We start from the raw sequence: 19,493 nt of genomic DNA on the forward strand, positions 1-19,493 counted from the left end.
ACATTCTGCTGGGTGCTGACTGCAAGCAACTCCCAATTGAACTAGATCAGTCCCCTGTTTGAAAGAGTAAAACAAGAGATGAATACATCCTGCCGATTGCACAGTAGCTTACATTCCATTTCATGTTCAAGGAAAACAGGTAACTGCTACACAAAATAACGTGGATGAATCTCACAAACATAATTTTGAGAAAAAGAAGCCAGATAAGCCAGACACTACATGATTCCATTTATATAAAGTTCAAAACATGAAAGCTAATTGATGGTAAGAGAAGTCAGGATTGTGGTCACCTTTGAAGGATTGTAGAGACTGGAAAGGGGGTGTGAGGGAGGCTTCTCAGGGGGGTTATAATGGTCTATTCCCTAATCTGGGGGGGGGTCGTTTACATGGGTATGTTCACTTTGAGGAAATTTCATAAGAGAATTTATAATTACCTTATCATTTGTGTGCTTTTCAATATTACATTATACTTGAATTTTAAATTTTATTTTAAAAGTAAAATAGGGTATCTGGGGTGGCTCAGTCGGTTAAGTGTCTGCCTTTGGCTCGGCATGGTACCGGAGTCCCAGGATCAGAGTCCTACATCTGGATCCCGGCTCAGCGGGAGTCCACTTCTCCCTCTGACCCTCCCCTGTCTTGCGCTTTCTCTCTCACTCAGATAAATAAAATCTTTAAAAAAAAAAAATATTGAATCAGTAAGAAATGTTTTTAGGGATTAGATAGTGTGGAAGTTTAGAATAAAATACTGATTTTATAGTGACAAATCCAAAGTGATGATTTTTGAATATCAAAATTAGATAAAACTGTTTACTCATAAAGGATTATGTTTTGCCCATTTTGGGATCTGGAAGAATGGGAGTGATTCTAAGAATACTTTTCCCCTGTCAATTTTCCTGCTTTGTCCCCCCTTTTCACACTAGCCTTTCACATCTCTGGGAGTCACTATGAATTATTAGGCCCATTTACCCAGAGTGTGCAATATACTTGAATGCCAAAATTATACTTGTGACCAAAATTTATCTTTCAGATCAATTCTGCCTACTCTGTTTAGGGATCTGGTTGCCTCAAAATTTAAGAGTATTGAAAATGTTACTGTTGTAGGGCGCCTGGGTGGCTCAGTCGTTAAGCGTCTGCCTTCGGCTCAGGTCATGATCCCAGGGTCCTGGGATAGAGTCCCACATCAGGCTCCCTGCTCAGCAGGAGACCTGCTTCTCCCTCTCCCACTCCCCCTGCTTGTGTTCCTGCTCTCGCTGTGTCTCTGTCAAATAAATAAATAAAATCTTAAAAAAAAAAAAAAGAAAATGTTACTGTTTTATATAGCTGTCCTAAACCTGGATGAAAGGGGTTTGGTTGGGGGTGGGTGAAATATCGCTGATATTTATTTGACATTTTTTATGTCCGTCAGCTTCAGAATTATTTAAAACAATGAAGGGTGGAAGCACCCCAAATGTTCATCAACGGACAAATGGATAAACAGAATGTGGAATATAAATGCAATAGAATATTATTCAGCCATAAAAGGAATTAAATTCTGACACATGCTACAACGTGGATGAACCTTGAAAACATTATGCTAAGTGAAAGAAGCCAAAACGAAAGGATGATTATTGTATGATTCCATTTATGTGAAGTGCCTAAAAATAGGCAAATTTATGGTGACAGAAAGTAGGATAAAAGTTACCAGAGGCCAGGAAGATGGAGGAATGGAGAATTATTGTTGAATGGGTACAGAGTTTCTATTTGGGATGATGAAAAATTCTGTAAATAGATGGTTGTGATGGTTACACAATACTGCAAATATACCTAATGTCCCTTAATTGTACACTTAGAAAGGTTAAATGGTAAATTTTGTTACATATATTTTAACACACACACACACAAGGTTTATAAAAAGCCAACAAGGAAGAACTGAAAGGTGGCTGTCATCACACTTCCTGCTCTAACAGGGTATGACCCCATTCCCTCCTAACTCAGGACACTATAGCACCCTAGGAAATGTGTGTGTGTAAACGAGTCATAAATAACTTTTGCTTTTGTAACCTTGCCCATCCTATGGTTAGGGAGGACAGTCTTCTGAATGAGTTCCCCCAGATCTACCTCTGTTTGAAAATCAAGTTCATAACCATAAATGTGTTATTAGCCTCACATATGAGATTTGAGTTTTTATTTCATTTGAGATTTTTTACAAGGAAATCAATGCTAGTTGGAGTTTGTTGTGGGTCTAGAAACTAATCATTCATTCAACAAACATTTATTGAGCACCTACTTTATAGGGACACTTAACATATCTAACTAGGAAAGCTCATACAATCCCTGCCCTGGAGGGGTCTGCACCCAGCTGGGAGAGATGCGCAGGTAAATAGATAGTACATTAGTGTGTGTCACCAGGGGCTCCAATAATGGATCTATATATGCAAGAGAGGCCAAAATCTATTAGAGGCTCAGTGCTGGGCAGGTATTCCATTCAGTTTTGATTCAGTGCTTCCCCTGTTAATTACTTGCTCTTCAAATTACTACCAAATGATCATAAGTAATGAACTACTTCATGTATATACACTCTAAAAGAAATGTATCTATAGGGGGAAAAAAATCTCAGCATCACACCTTGTAATAATTAGAGCAACATTTTAAGAAAACCCCAATACTAATTTGAATACTTTCTACTATGTAAATTGACTATTGCATACTGACGTGATAATTCTAAGCTGGTTTTCTGCCTCTATCATCAACCCAGGATTTGTGTGCTTTAACTCCCCATTCCAATGCTTAGTGGACAGGGAATGCACATTATTATTAACATGAGACAAAATAAAATTACCAAAGGCAAAGCAGGATTACCTGAGTGTCGGATTTAAATTCTCCAAAACTAAATAGCCTGGACCTTAATTCCAGTTCTGCTGCTTTTTCCTCTTCTCTTACACAGCTAGCCTTAAGCATTTCCTTGTGCTCCAGAAGAAACTCTATGTTGCTATTTCTATTGCAAAAGAAGAAAGAGACCCTTGTCTGTAATTTGTGGTTTGGAAATAAATCATCAGTCAGGAATTTCAACACTTTCCATATCATGTGTCAACATCCTATATCTAGCAAGCCAAATACGAGTTTATAGTTTAAGACATTGTAAAGTACATTCAACTTTTCAGGTAAAATGAGAAGAGTAAATGCATAGATGCTGCTTTTAACTTGCACCAGGAAGCATGTTCTTCCTGTGGTTCCCCCAGAGTCCCCAAATAACAGCAGAGTTGATGTGTCAGGAAGCCAGGTTGTGGTGTGATCTAGAGATAGATTTTGTTCTGACATAGATCCCCTTTTCCTGCCCAACCATACTCACCTCGTCCCCAAAACTCATACTGTAGGGTTGGGGCACCATATGCTGTAAGGATTGTGAGAGAGGAGACAAGGATGAAAAGGGTACATTAGTGGTCCTGGGTGGCTGTGACATTGTGATTTGTAGGGTCTTAACTTTTGAGTAAGTTAATTTGTTCAAAGTTCAGTGTAGTTTGACCTACTGTGTGAAAAGATTGCCATCTTTTGGCCCAGAAAACTCTTCCCAAAAAGACTTTACACATTTTTATAATGGGTAGATAAACAGATTTATCCTCTGCAGTTTGACGCTATTTGCCAATAGCGTCCAATATTACTTCCAATTATATAAAATTTTACAGAAGGAATTTTGTGAGTCATCAAATCCGGCCTCCTTCCCCTTACAGAAATTCCTTTTATGAGAGCCCTGCTATATCTACATATGTATGTTATAAAATGCTCTAATATTTAAGTCACATAACTTTGCTGAAAGTCACGGCCAAGGAAAATGCATTGATTAGCATTATCATCCAAAGCCTGATTTGATTAGCCGGATGGTAGAGTGAAAACTGCACCAGACAAAACTTAATGAGTTGTGGAATCACTATGCTGTATACCTGAAACTAATGTAACACATATGTCAACTATACTTCAATAAAAAAAAAATTAAGGCAGTACATTTAATTCTTTATAATCTTTCAAACTGCCTTTTATTATTGCTAGCTAGGAAAATATTCTGACAAATGTAAGGAAGTAGAAACTAAAACTAAAGTCAGTCTACTCTGTGTAAATATAACTTCTACATTTTACACCCTACAATGTCAATTATTATTAATAATAATCCCACCCTAAAACCAGAGAGACCCTGACCCTGAGGAAGGTTCACACAGGCATAAGTTGGATTCTGTCTCTGGTCAGAGACTGCTTAAGAGAATAAATCTACTTGTTCTTAATAACTTACATCTTATCCTGTATAAGTTTTTCTCTTTTATTTACATCTTCAAGATTTTCATCTACATCTTGGGAATACTGTACCAAAGTTAGATTCTGCTCTTCCAGCTCTGTGAGGACTTGAAGTAACTCTTCTGGTTCTTTGAAATAAAGCTCTGGTTCCTAATCAATCAGTAATGAATATAATTCACTTAAAAATATGCTACTTTTGCACATATGACTTATCTAGAAAAATACACTGGGGGAAAAGGAATGCCATTCTGATTATGAGGAGCATGGGCAGAGAATGGCAAAGGAGCCTATTTCCATAAGAGCTGGCCTTCAGGAAGAGGACATTTATGGTCCTTGGGGAGATGAAAGGTATTATAGAAGGGGAAAGGAAGGTAAGGAAAACAGAAGGGATGGAGCAGAAGAGGAGGCCAAGGCAGGAAAAAAGGAAAGATGGTTCTAGGGAAAGGCAGGAAAGGGAATAGAAGAAAGAAAAAGGAGGCTAAGTGAAGGTCATTTTCTCTCCCCATTTTACTTTATATTTTTCAAAAACTTCATAAATATATGTATTACTTTAACTAAATTTAATTTTTAAAAAGATGACTTGAGTATTTGCACACCATGTTCATCATATTTACTAGAGCCAAAAGGTGGAAGCAACCTAAAGGTCCATTGATGGATGCATGGATAAAGAAAATGTGGTATATCCATACAATGGGATATTATTCAGCCTTAAAAAGGAAGGAAATCCTGGCATACACTACCACATGAGTGAACCTGGAGGACATTAGGTTCTGTGAAATAAGCCAAGTTACAGAGAGAAAAAACTGCATGAGTCCACTTTTATGAGGTATCTAAAGTAATCAAACTCTTAGAAAGTAGAACCGTGGTTGCCTGGGCTACAGAGAGGGAGAATAGGGGAGTTCGGTGGGTGCAGGTTTCCATTTTGCAAGATGAAAATTTCTAGAGATCTGTTGCACAACAAGTGCATATAGTTAACTATACTGTACATTTAAATTTAAAAACGGTTAGGACGGGGCGCCTGGGTGGCTCAGTCGTTAAGCGTCTGCCTTTGGCTCAGGTCATGATCCCAGGGTCCTGGGATCAGGCCCCACATCGGGCTCCCTGCTCCGCGGGAAGCCTGCTTCTCCCTCTCCCACTCCCCCTGCTTGTGGTCCCTCTCTCGCTGCATCTCTCTCTGTCAAATAAATAAATAAATAAATAAATAAATAAATAAATAAATAATCTTAAAAAAATAAAAATGGTTAGGACGATAGAGTCTATGTTACTTTTTTTACTATAATTAAAAAAAGATCACTTGTATAAGATGTGTTATATGTAATAATGGATGGTGTTTTGAAATGTTTTTTGTTCCTTGTGAGTTTCAGTGGTTATATTCACGATGGGGTTAGCTCAAAGTCAGTCTTGTAAAATAGAGGGCTGTTTTGCTGAAGGTTGATTTATCTTACAGTACAGCTACACAGCATATCTCAAGCTCCAGTAAAATGACAAGCAATCAGGAAGTGACTATTTTATTCTCAGCAGGATGACTGTAGAGAATATATGTATCTCCTAAATTATTACCTTCTTATAAACATTTTTCATAAAATGATGACAAAGATGAACTATAGATGCAACTGGGAAACAGTGTCAAAGTCATAGTTTCTTCTGGAAAGTTGTGGAATATTTGGAATAGGAAATTTTAATTTTAAAAGAAAAAAATGAGCATTTATACTTTTCATCAAACACAATATTTAAATCTAAAAAAGATAATCTGGTTACCAGATCATAGTTCGTATCGTTGTCTAAAAAGAATTCCAAGCTGTCTTCTGAACTGATACTCTCAGCGTGGCTGTAAAAGAAAGAAAATGTCTGATTTCTAAGCCATTTTCAGTCAACAGATTTGCTTCATTTCTAAATTGTCTTTGGAACCTAACTATAACATAGTCCTTTTCAATAGCCTTTTTAGCCTTTTAGGGAACTGCTGTTTGCAGGAATCAGGATTCCACACATATGCAAAAGAAAATCAGATTCCATCCGGACAAGGGTGAAACAAGTGAGACCACAAGGAAAGGCCAAACCATATGGTACCAATTATTTGAGGTGCATTTATAAGAAATCTTTTTAAAGAAACACATGACAAGCTACATTGCTGCATCTGTTTTGTTCCTTTTAACGCAGGCTTGACAAACTAAAGATGTGCTCTAGTGTTCAACACAAAGCTTGTTCCCGGAGTAATACAATATTTGTCTTCTGAAGAGCGGATTTTACTTTTTTAAAATATCTTCTGATCAGGTTGGTTGCGGGGATGGGGGAACGAGGTACACTCAAAGAATAATTATGTGGTTTGCGTAGCAGCTCTGGAAAAATCCTTTAAGAAGGATAAATTGAAAATGATTGGAAAATTGAAGAGGCAGAGACTAGGGAAAGTAAGGTGGCTGTTGGTGTGATCTAGGTAATTAACACGTTCAAGTAGAGGGTAGTGATGAAGGGAAGAGTGAGTAAATAGGTTGGGGAAGGGAGGAGAATCTAGAGATACATGAAAGAACGAAATCATGGGAACCAAGAGTAGAAAGAGCTACTGGAGCCAAAAGAGAAGAGACAAAGATGATTCTAACATCTGTAGTCTGTGAGCCTGGAATAATGGAAGTAGTCCTAACAAGATGGAGGACAGTTTAAGGATGAGCTAAGAAAAAAGTTAATATTTGTGTTGAGTTTGAGGGAACAAAATACCTATATGGAGCTGCCCTTTAAGCCATGGGAAATAAGGTGTGGGAACATGGAGAAAGAGCCGTAAAAGTAAGTGAGTATTTAGGAAACATTCCCTGAGAAAGCATTTGATAACTACTGTCCACCCCGCTCTTCTCTCGATCCAGTGGTAGCACTTTCTAATCAGTCTTCTCCCACCTCTCTGACATTCTTGTTACCTTTTTGGTTTCCTTTTTGACATAAATGTCTGTGGTTCCTCAGCCTTCTTCCCCTTTAATTGTACCCACTCTTTGGGGGTTATTTCATCCTCTTTCATAGATTCTATCACAGCTAATATACTAATGGCTCCCACATATCTATCTCTTTCTCTTGAGCTCTAGACTTCAATGTCCAATTTCCACCTGGACATCAATGTCTACTTGGCTGTCCTACAAGGAGCTAAAAGTAGATCCAAAATCACACTCCTTATTTTCCTCTTCAGGCCTGCTCCCCTTACAGTGTTCCCGGTATTATTGAATGCCAATGCCATACAGCCAGTTACCCACACAGAAATTTGGGAGATATCTTTGATGAAATTTGTGAGTTATTTTTGACCACTCTCTTTTCCTCACACTTCCCCCAATCTTTATGTCAGCCTTTCAAAGCCTATCAATGCCACTTCTCTGAGGTGTCTCACAGCCTTTCCTTCTTTGTTCCCACTGTCACTCTGTAGTTGAGACAGTTCATTATCTCTCCCCTGACTTGTGACAGCAGGCTCCTAACTGGCCCCTCTTACCTCTAGATTTGTCTCCCTCCATTTCATTCCCTAAAATACTCCCACGTCCAATTTTCTAAAATGTAAATCTGATTGAGTCTCTGTTACACTCTTGCTTAAAACCCTCCGTGGCTCCCCAGGGCCCTTGGGACAAAGCACAGACTCCTTAGGATGGCACCACTGCTTACCTGCTCACGATACAATAACTATTCACCCCTTAAGCTTCTCACTCTCACCTTGTGGCCCAGCCATTTTGAGGGGGTGGGGGATGGGCACAATGTGAAGGGGAGTGGGAGATACAGGGTTCCAGTTATGGAATGAATAAGTCACAAGAATAAAAGGCACAGCATAAGGAATATAGTCAATGATGTCATAATAGTGTTGCATGGTAGCTACACTTGTGATGAGCATAGCGTTGTATCACAATGTTGTACACCCCAAACTAATGTAACATTGTATGTCCACTATACTCAAATAAAAAAATAAAAAATAAAGTAGCCAGAATAAACTTTTTTTAAAAAAAAGCACAATACGATATATACATCTATCAGAAGAGCTAAAATTAAAACAAATAATGAAAACAGTAAATGCTGATGAGAATGTAGAGAAACTGGATCCCTTGTTCCATTGCTGGTGGGATGGAACAAGGTGGGATGTAAAATGGTGTGGCCACTCTGGGAAACAAATTGGCAGTTTCTTTAAAAACTAAGTATGTACCTACCATCCAACTCAGCATTTGCACTCTAGGCATTTATTCCAGAGAAATGGAAATGATGTGCACACAAAAAATTGCACAAATATATTTATAGCAATTTTCTTTATAGCCCCAAATTGGAAACCATCTGGATGTCGTTCAATGACTGAATAGTTAATTTGTAGTGTGTCCATATATACTTGACTCTGTAACAATATGGGGGTTGGGGTACCAACCCTCTATGCCGTCAGAAATCTGCATGTAACTTTTGACTCCCTCAAAACTTAACCACTAACAGCCTACTGTTGACCTGAATCCTTACCAATAAGTTAAACAGTCAACCTATTTTGTATGTTATATATATTATATACTATATTCATAGAACAAAGTAGGCTAAATAAAAGAAAATAACAAAATCATAAGGAAGAGAAAATACATTTACAGTACTATACCATGCTTATAAAAAAAAATTTCACATATAAGGGAAACTGCACAGTTCAAACCCATGTTGTTCAAGGGTTAACTGTAACACTACTCAACAATAAAAGGGAGCCAACTATTGATAGACCCAACAGCTTGAATGAACCTTCAGAGAATTATGTTCCGTAAAACATCCAATCCCAAAAGGTTACATACTGTATGATTCCATTTATATAACATTCTTGAAATGATAAAAATCAAAGTGATCAAGAACAGATCAGTGGTTTCCAGGAGTTAAGGGGAGGGAGGAGAGAGGGAAGTGGCTGTACTACAAAGGGGCAACATGAAGAATCCTCAGGATGGTGTTCTGTATTTGATTGTATCTTGACTGTGCCAATGCCAGTATCTTGGTTGCGATATTGTACTACAATTTTGCAAGATGTTACCATTGGGGGGAACTGGGTAAAGAGTACACGGATCTCTCTGTATTATTTCTTGCAACTATATGTGAATCTACAACTATCTCAAAATAAAAACATTAAGAGCAAAATAAAACATTGACCCTTAAATGCCACAGAAGTGGAGTGACCTCAGGGTCCCTGGAATTTAGAGTACAGTGTCTGTGTTGACTTTTGTCATGTGTGATTGTCATGGATACTGTGATGCTGGTCCTCTCCTGGGGGCCAGTGTACCCATCCTGGACATCAATATATTTTCTTAAATAGCCAGGGTTGAGAACTAGCAATTTATGAAATAATGAGTATGAATGAGTCAACAATCAAGTAAGGGACAAAACAAAAAAGCTTTATGGTTGGATTGCAGCAATTTTGAATGACATGGTAAAACTGCAAACACAGGGGTCAGCAGAGTAGCTTTGTAAACAATTGGGCAGTGGCTCTGAGAGAGGGCAGGCAGTTTCTGCAAACAGCAGTGGCAGGCACTCACCAAAGAATGCGCAGAGGCCTCTGGGAGTTTAGCCACCTCAGGAGCACCCGGAAATGGCAACCACTACCTCCAGTATCTGTTAGGACGGGTGTGCGTATGTGGTATCTATGTTGAAGAAAGGCTAAAAGGAATATTTTCTGAAAAACACTCACAGTTTCCAAGAGAGTTAATCAAGTAGGTACCGTACCTTGATAAGGATGATTTCTTATTCTCTACGGTGAGAGTGGGCTTCTTGTGTGGTTTTCCTGTTCAAAATGTCCAGGCGAAGTCCACATCATTCGTGATGGTGGAGGTGAAAAGAAATAATGTGGAATTAGAAATGAGTCCTTGTTATTTGGTGCAAGATAGTCATTTCTTCTGCATGGATATGCCCCTTCTTTTTATTATTATTAGAATGATAATCATAGAAAGTGGAGTGAGCTCCTCTCTTCTACTGAAATTGGGTTCCAAGCCTAAGAATAAAATCAAAGGCACTGGTTGTGGGGGGTGGGGGCTGCGGTGCAGGGTACATATTGTCAAAAACATGATAAAACTATTGATAGTCCCAAATCAGGGGCATAAATTGTGAAATATAATATAATATAATCATGGTTCTTTTTTTACCTAACCATATATATTTCATATGTAATCACAGATTTTTAAAAATCAAGGCAAAAAATAAAAAGGATGGACATTTGAATTGTTACATCTTGTGGAGGGGATGACTTGTGCCAGGTTCTCTGCCTCTGAGTTCTGTGCCCGTCCTGTCCATTCATCTTCTCCAAGTCTTGTAATCATGTCAGAGAGAAAGAGATGGAACTCCTAGCTCCCAAGGATTATGGGTGATGTGGACATCACCTTTTGTTTTCCAGGTTAGCTCATAGGTCCCAGATTTCCAATTTGAGATGGGCACCTTCTCTGGTTTTACTTTTGTGAATGAAGTCCCAAATCTCTGGTGTTACCTTGGCGACGTCTTTCCATGTAATAGTCATCTGAAAATGATATCTTCCTGGCATCCTCATTACTACCCTCTGTTTTCGTTGTATGTAATTCTAGAAATGAAAAACAAAAGGGAGAGAGATGGGGGGAGAACACTTCTGAGAATGAGAGGTTTGTCTCATGGTGAAGGTAGAGTTACTGTGAGAACTTACAAGGACAGAAATATAGGATGGGGACATTGTAACAAGCAAATGTATGATGCCGACGGCAAGGACTGGTCTCTGGACCAGGCAAAATGCAGGGGAACTGACCCGCAGGGCATGAGGAGGTCTCTATTTCCTGCATCAGTCAACAGCCTGAAAACTTCTATAATCCCCTTGTCAGCCCTTCACTCCTCCGGACTGAGGGACTCATTGCCTTCTGAGCATCCTCTAGTTAAAGGACAAGTCTAGGGGCATTGAATTTTAAGCTGCTAAATGGAATTACTTCCTGATTTTCCTTTCTATAGGTTTTCTGTCTTGTCAGTGTATTGAGTTTAACCAAGTGCCATCATTGTGCTCAGTACCCAATACAATCACATACAAATGATCTAATTCAGTCACAGCAAAGTGAGCTGTGACAGCCATCGCTACTGTGCTGGTAACTGTTTAACTATCAGCTCTCCAGAAGAGTTCTCCCTGGTTTGTAAAAGTTTACTGGCTTCTATGGGGTAAATGCTCTTACCCCAGAGTCTCAGGATCACCTCTCAGCTGAAGACTCTGCAGAGAACTCTCTGTGTAGCTCGCTCTTCTCCAGTACTCTGCTCTGGGAACCCCAGCCTCCCTACACCCTTAGCTCTGTCCTTGCACTTCATGGGGACTGCTGGGCTCCTCCTCCCTCTGCTGCATCCTGGAAATGCTCCCCAGGCACTATGCTGAGGCCATCATTTGGCTCATCTCATTTGTCTCTCCTCTCTCACGGATCGTTCTGCTTCTCTTCTTGGCACCTGATGCCTGAAACCTGTTGCTTCATATATTTTTCAGATTTTTTTAGGCAGGAGGGTAAGTCTGGTCCATGTTACCCCAATGTTGCTAGAAGTGGTAGTTTTCCTCTTTGATTTGTAACCCCATTTAATCATTTATTCAATTCTTATATATAATAGATCTATTTTTGGTCCATTGAGCTGACTTCCTAATACCAGTACCATGCGGTGTTAATTTCTGAGACTCTGATAATATACCATATAATACTTTAAAAGATTAGTAATACTGGGGCGCCTGGGTGGCTCAGTGTGCTAAGCAACTGACTCTTGATTTTCGCTCAGGTTATGACCTCAGTCAGGGTCCTGAGATGGAGCCCCACGTTGGACTCCATGCTCAGCAAGGAGCCTACTTGCGATTCTCTCCCTCTGCCCCTCCCGCTCCCGCGCACACTCACACTCTCTCTAAATTAATTAATTAATTAAATCTTAAAAAAATAGTATCAGAGATAGTGGGAATCCTTGTTCAGGTTCTGCGTAAAATAGGAATTCTGACTGTTTAATAAATAACAAGCAAATATTGAAACAATATTTGAGAATTAGAGCTATTTATTTAATTAAAATTAAGAATATGTGACTCACTTGTTAGTACTGGAAGACTGACATTCATACTCTCTTTATTCTTTGTCATCTGCGCCCTTTTCAGTGCTTGTTGGATTTGCCAGTGTTTTGGAGACAATTTCAGCAGAAAAAATCCATATTTCATGTATTCTCTAAGGAGGAATTCTGTTTTTGCTATCTCACTGCTCAAAAGAAATGAAGATATCATTAGAAATATCCATGTGAAAGCATGTTCATAAAAAAAGGTTTCACAAAATTTATTCCCTTGATTATGTATTTGAATAGTAATTTACATAACAAAAATTATTAAGTAGGGTCATAAAAATATGGGCATCAATAAGATAAGATGAGAAGAAAAAAACCCATAGGAGTCCTATTTGAATAAAACATGCCAAGGATATACACACATGGAATAGACTGATGATAGTTTTACTCATTTATTCCTGAGGGAAATGTCGTATTAAATTTTAGACATAGGAACAAATTAGAAGGTAGCAGAAGATGGTACTTTTGTGAGAAGAATAAAGAAAACACCCACGAGCACCTACTATGGACGCACGACAGAGTACCATTTCATTCTCTGTACAGCACTTTACAGTCAGTATAATCCCCATCTTTTGGAAGAAGAAATTAATGACTTGCAAAGTCATCTGTCTACTAAATGGCAGATCCAGCACTCAACCCCGGGTCTGGCTGACTCAGATGCCCAAGCTTTCGCCACCAATATCCAGGGCCTTGGCCTGAAAGCCTCTCCCCAGCCTCACAGTGCTTTCCCATAATCGTGTTACAAAGTGGACCTTGAAGGAATGTTTACAAAAACAATGAAGTCCCTTGTGAAAGGATGCTCCACCCATATCCTTCCAGGCTTCCTTAATCATACCGTCTTCAATACCCTTATCGATATTACTCCTACACCAGTATCTTCAGCTCCGGTACTTTTTTCAGGCAGTGCCTTCCTTCAGCCCTGATGTGAGCGTGAGATTCAAGAGTCAGTAATCAGCTGGCTCACGTATCACACTGAAGGATGTGGGAGCCCCTCATTCTACTACCACTTTGTTATTAGATTGAAAGCCTCCCAGGGGTGTTACAAGAACAGGGTTAAAATGGCTAGCATTGGACAGCTTCCAAGCAAAAGCTTCAGAACAAGCTCCCTTTCCCTTTGTAAACAGATTTCCAGCCCTACCTGCAGTGGACGACCTTCCTGGGCCATCTCAAGCCCAAAAGATAGAAAGAAAAAGGAAATAAATAGCAGGCACCTGTATCCTTTGTGCTGTTTCCTAGCTTGTTTTTCATGACCTTTGCACCTTTCTAGGATGAGGAGACACATATACACTAAGCAAGTTCTTTTCAGCAAGGCTGTTTACTGGGTGGCCATTGTGCATAAATATAATACTCTCTGCAAGCCTCGAGGCTGCTGCTCTTGTTCTACAGATAGAACAGAATCTTCTAATTACATGATGGAGTGAAGGAAGGAAGGTTCTCCACCTTGGAATGCCTTCAACTTTAGGCTCCTACAAGAGAAGAGGCTCTGTAGCCAGAATGTGTTTGGAAAACACACATTCTGTTAGTAACAATCGGTTTCAAGGAAACTACCATCCCATTCATTTGCTGTATTTTAGACAAGCTGTTGTCCTCTTCTCTTGGTTTTAGAGGAAAGGTAAGTATCAAATCCTCAGAAAGAAAAAACAAAACAAGTTTTTGTCATGAAATTCCTGTCCAAGAATGATGATAGAAGGATGCTTCTTTAGATACTTAAAATTAGACCAAGTGAGATACACTTGACCACAGAAGAAAACATCCAGGCTTGAAAAAGAAAAAAAAAAAAAGAGTGGTGGGTGATATAATAATTTTATCCCAACTCTCCTTCCTGAAATTTTTGTCACTATAAATCCTGGTTTTTAATATCAATTCTAGGTTCAACTAAGTGGAAGTGCCAATTATAGTTGAGAGATAGTTGTAAAAATGAATCCCAATTTCAGAGATGTTAAAATGTGGAAAGAAATATGCCTTCAAATGAATGAAAGAGGACACTTAGAAAATAATTTATGGTTTACTTTCAACATTGGCTTGCTTCTTTTCAACCAATTTCTAGGCTTCTACACTGACAAGTTACAGAAATTTTTCAGCCAGAGTTCACTGTACTCTGATAACCAGGCAGAGACAGACAGAAGGACCTTGATCAACAGATTACTTATTTAAAAATGAGGTTATACTTAGGAAGTCATCAACTAATAAGGAATATTCCCGCGTAGGTCTGGCTAGGCACATGTAGGTTTCACCAGGGCTGGGACATTCGAGAAGGAAAAGATGGTGCCCTGGGCTCACCTTTTCACCGCCTGTACCTCCATACTGGCTTTCTTTAGTTCTGCTGTCATTTGGAGTTTGTTTATAGTTTCCTGTGCTGCACTGAAAAGTAACGGGGATTTGTTAGTTTGTTTTATGTTGTGTTGTATTCCGAGAAACTAAAAAGAAAGAGGGAGGGAAAAAGGCAATTTGGCCAGAGTGGAAAAAAACGAACATTTTAAGAGCATCTACAGATCTCTGGTCATTTTCTCGAAGGAACTCTTCAAAGGCCATTGCATCTTCTTGGAGCTTTTTTTCGGCTCTTGTGAGTTGCCGTTCCTTCGCCACCATGTGTTTTTCAAACTTTTTAATTGTATTTCTTTTGGTTGACAGGGCATACTAGGAATATTGAAAACAGAAGTGCACATTATGGCACATTTCCAGCTCATTGCTAGTACATTTCAACAGTCTCATAATAAAGGGAAAATAACTTGCATAGTAAGAGATCACATGTATTAGAAATAATAGCATGCCAGGTCTTGAGACGATAGCCTTTATTTTACGAAGGAATTTATTTGGGGATCGTTAGAAGGGAGACTAATTCCTCTCTTTCACTTTTATGAAGAGGCTCAATATTGTTCCAACATGGCTTTGTCCCACAAATCAAAAGTAGCTACATTTCCCCTCAGGCTCTATCCTAAAAAAATAAAAGTAGAAAACCAAAACAAAAAACTACATATCTCTCCAAAGAGGAGGTCTACCTGGTATTATCCACAATATCCCTCCAGCATTTCTGGGCATTGGGAAATTGGGCTGTCTGCAGTGACAAAGCCTCCTCCGTTAGGAAGGAGCACCTGAGAATGAGGTTTTCACCCTGCTATACCTATGATACATTCCTCCAAGCTGCCCAAGGGTAGGGGTGTTTAACCAGGCTTTAAGAACCCTGGGTAAATCCCCAAATACAACTTTGATATCTAGCTTTTATTTATTTATTTTTTTAGTTACAGAATATAAGAGTTCACTATGGTTTTTAATGCCATGTATGAACAAGGAATTATAAATAAAGTCATACATTATAATATACATGAATTTAAAATATGTAAATGAGATCATTTTAAAGAAATAACAACCCGGGAGCCAGGGGCCAGATAAAGTCACCAGAGGTCTTCAGTAGAGGAGGGGCACGTGTGGAGAACAGACTGAGTGTAGGGAGCAAAAGTGGAGTCAGACCAGTGTTCAGAAGTTATAACAATAACTCATGCAGGTGATACCGGTGACATGGATTACAGTGGCAGCAGGCGAAGTCATGAAAAGTAGTGTGAGTATGGATGTATGGGGAAAAAATACGTTTGAAAGTATATTTGGATGTGGGTTGTAGGTAGGAGAGTTGAAGATAGCTCCAATGTTTTTGGCCTAAGCAACTGGAAAAATGAAATCACTACTCACTGCGATGGGGGCACTCCACGAGATGCAGCTTTGCAGGGGTAATGAAGACTGAGGTGCCTACTGGGCATCTAAGTGGACATGTTAAGGACTACAATTGCCTTTGTGAGTCTGGAGTTCAGGGAAGATGATCAGGGTAGAGAAATAAGTTTGGAAGTTGTTAATGGGGAAAGTGGAATTTAGAGCCATGGGCCTGGAGGAGGGTAGATAGAGCACAGGGCGAGGAGTGAGTCCGAGGGCGTTCCAACATTTGGAGGTCAGGGAGAAGAAGAAGAAAAGAAAACTGTGAGGAAGCTAGCAGCCAGTGATGAGGAAGAACCTAGAGACTGTGGGTCCTGGAAACCAGCTGAAGAAGACATTTCAAGAAAGAGGAAGTGACCGAATGAGCTAACTGTTGCGGAAGGGGAAGGAAAAGGAAGATCGTGAGGTGACGATTTGAACTTGGCAATGGGAATGTCACTGAGAACCTTGACAAAAGCAGTTTTGGTGGAATGATGAGGACGAAAGCCCAACTGAAGTTGTTTAGGAAAGGATCAGAGGCGCAATAGATCTGGAGCATGTAATGAAAAAATAAACTGTCAAGGTGAAAATTTGGCAATGCTCTGCCGGCGGTCTTCTGTTTGACTAATGGGAGAAAGAAATTATTTTTACTACCTCCAGCAGAAACCGGTCTCTCTGGTCATTAATAAATTCATGAATAGTCCTTTTTGTGTCCACACCTTCAAAGAAAATTGAAATAGACTTAGATTTAGTTCATTATTCCTCAAGAGTTTCTATAAAATAAAAGCTATGTAATTAAATTACTGTATATGGCATGTATCTGACTTAAAAAACCACTATCTCTTCAAGTAAACTTTTTTCCTAATCACTAAAAAACTAATTTCATAATAGTAATTACCATTTATTTTGTGTCCATCAAATTCCAAGAACGTTATTGGACACTTTAAATAAATCATTTTATTTGATCCTAACAATAACCCCAATGAGGTACATATTTCTGTACCCATCCTGTATGTGAGCTCAGAGATGTCAAGATGCTTGCCCAAGATAATGGAGCTAACACATGGCAGAAGGGACATATGATTCCTAAGCCTGTGCTGAAGGAGACCGAGCTGTTTTAAATCTTAGTGTTTTGGCCAATCTGGATATAAAACCGAAGTCCTTTAGCAAAATGCATGTGGGGATCACAAACCAAATTTACAGCATGAAAGAAAAAGATGACAACTAGCTTTACCATCTAGCAATAAAAAAAGACCAAAGTTTCCTTTCAAGATTTCTTCATTCTGGAAAAATTACACATAGGCTGCATCACTGTTAGCTTCATGAAAAACCAACAGAATGTGGTATAGAACAAAGTCTCTTGATTAAAACGTAGATAGAAGTAGAAATAAAACAGTGTTTCCCAAATACCAGTGAGCCCGCGCTGCACTGGGGAGCCCACAGTCTCCTTGGGTCATATTCCGCCTCCGCCTCTTACTAGCCATGAGGATGTGAGTAAATTACTCACCCTCTCCAAGCCTCAGTTTCCTTGTCTGTAAAAATGAGGATCCTAATAGTAGTAGATTGTATTATTGTTCCAAACTATTTTCTGCCCCTCTCTGGAAGAAGATTCTCTCTCCCTCTCTTCGCTGGTATTGGGATTGACCATTGACTTGATTTGGCTCACTGAATGCCAGTGGAAGTGACCTGTGTGGCTTCCAAGCAGAAGTTTTAAGAACCACCACTGGTTCTCTCTTCCTCCCTCTGCCATAACTCCAGCAACATACCAGTCAGGGGTTGTTCCTTCAGTGCAGGACACATTGAAGAGCACCAATGTTGAAAGGTGAATGGCAAATAAACTTACGTTGTTGCAAGCCACTGAAATTTAGGAATCGTTTATGAGCACAGCACAAATTAGTCTAAGTGGGTCATTGCTATTATCTCTACCTCATAGTGGTATTGTGAGAAGGAAGTGAAGCAACATGCTATAAAACACATAATAACTTCTTTTTTTTTAGACAAAGAGAGATTGAGAGAGAGTGTGTGAGCAGGGAGGGGCACAGGGAGAGGGAGAGAGAGAATCTTAGGCAGGTTGCACACCCAATGTGTCAAGAGTAGACGCTTAACTGACTGAGCCACCTGAGTACCCCAACACATAATAACTTCTTAACAATTGTTAGCTATTATTAAAAATACAATTGGAATGAGTAATCACAATTTTTCCAGGTCAATAATAATAGCAGCAATAAAGTGATTATTTTAATCATTAAAAAATAGTTCTGTGTTTATGGGTAACAACAAGACTTGGAGTCAGACAGGCATTGGTTTGAATTCTGCATCCACCTAGTGACCTTTAATTAGTGATTCAATCTCACTGAGCCATTTTCATCAGAGGAGAAGAGACAGAAATATCTTATAGCATTTTGTTGAGGATTAGATAAAATAATATATGTGAAAGTAATAAGCACCTAGTTATAATGGTTTTCTTTTTAACACATAAAAGCTTTTTATTATAGAAATCCTCAACATTCATAAAATGAACTGTCTGTATCTCTCACCTACTTCAGCACGATCAACATCTTACCTCTCGTTTCATCTCTTGTCACCCCTCACTGCAATATTTTAAAGCAAATCCAAGCCATCGTTATCATTTAACCCATAAATACTTCAGTATTTATTTATCAGATAAAAAAGTTTTAAAACATAGCCATAATACAACTATCATCCCAAACAAAATGAACAATTCCTTAGTATCATCTTATACCTAGTCTGGGTTCAAACTTCCCCAGTGGTCTCACAAATAACTTTTTAGAATTAAAAAAATTAAAATCTAAACAAAGATCAATTTGGTTGGTATAACTCCTAAAGTTAATTTTTTACCTATAACTGCCATCCCTTACCTCCTCCCAAACACTACCATTTTTCCATGCCATTTATTGGTTTAAGGAACCCAATCAGGGGCTCCTGGGTGGTCAGTCGGTCAAGAGTCTGACCTTTGATTTCGGCTCAGGTCATGACCTCAGGGTCATGAGATCGAGCCCCACACTGGGCTCTGCACTGGGTTTGGAGTCTGCTTAGCATTCTCTCTCTCTCCCCCTCTCCCTCTGCCCCAACCCTACCCCCTCTCTCCCTCTCTTAAAAACCAAAAACAAAAGCCAGACCAATTTCCCTGTAGAATTTCCTGTATAATGGATCTGGCAGATTGCATCCTGGTGGTATTATTTAACATGTGCTCAATCTCCCATGTTTGCTTGATCAGATTCAGGTTCAATTTACTTAAAAATATTTTTCGTAGAAAAGAAGCATGAAAGTGCTTACTGTAGCTTTCATTTGGTTACTTATGATGGGTCACATGAATTGGAATACATCTCAATATAAAAAATCCTATACTGTCCATTTGCTAAATATTATAGTCATGCTTACCATTTCAGGCTACTTTAACATGATACTATCTGGCTGAGTTGATGTGATTTTATTCTTCGAGTCTAAATAGACTGGTTATAGTGGGTTTCCCATTTGGGCTCTTCTAG

The 19,493-nt window shown here is 39.1% G+C and overlaps 1 protein-coding gene across 1 annotated transcript in view; it reads right to left on the bottom strand.

Moving 5' to 3' along the window:
• The window catches only part of CCDC38 (coiled-coil domain containing 38), a 34,593-nt gene that overhangs the window by 7,492 nt on the left and 7,608 nt on the right, over nucleotides 1-19,493 (bottom strand). The window contains exons 4-12 of the mRNA XM_088025287.1: nucleotides 16,639-16,703; nucleotides 14,777-14,940; nucleotides 14,584-14,664; nucleotides 12,280-12,440; nucleotides 10,703-10,792; nucleotides 9,949-10,006; nucleotides 6,022-6,091; nucleotides 4,262-4,413; nucleotides 2,839-2,974 (exon numbers count right to left, since the gene is read on the bottom strand). Coding sequence (XP_087881413.1) covers nucleotides 2,839-2,974; nucleotides 4,262-4,413; nucleotides 6,022-6,091; nucleotides 9,949-10,006; nucleotides 10,703-10,792; nucleotides 12,280-12,440; nucleotides 14,584-14,664; nucleotides 14,777-14,940; nucleotides 16,639-16,703 — 977 coding nt within the window. The remainder of the gene's footprint in view (nucleotides 1-2,838; nucleotides 2,975-4,261; nucleotides 4,414-6,021; nucleotides 6,092-9,948; nucleotides 10,007-10,702; nucleotides 10,793-12,279; nucleotides 12,441-14,583; nucleotides 14,665-14,776; nucleotides 14,941-16,638; nucleotides 16,704-19,493) is intronic.

This window comes from Eumetopias jubatus, unplaced genomic scaffold, assembly GCF_037043125.1.
Source record: "Eumetopias jubatus isolate StellerSeaLion01/CBP00866 unplaced genomic scaffold, mEumJub1_p1.0 scaffold_8, whole genome shotgun sequence".
In the NCBI taxonomy this organism is placed as follows: Eukaryota; Metazoa; Chordata; class Mammalia; order Carnivora; family Otariidae; genus Eumetopias; species Eumetopias jubatus.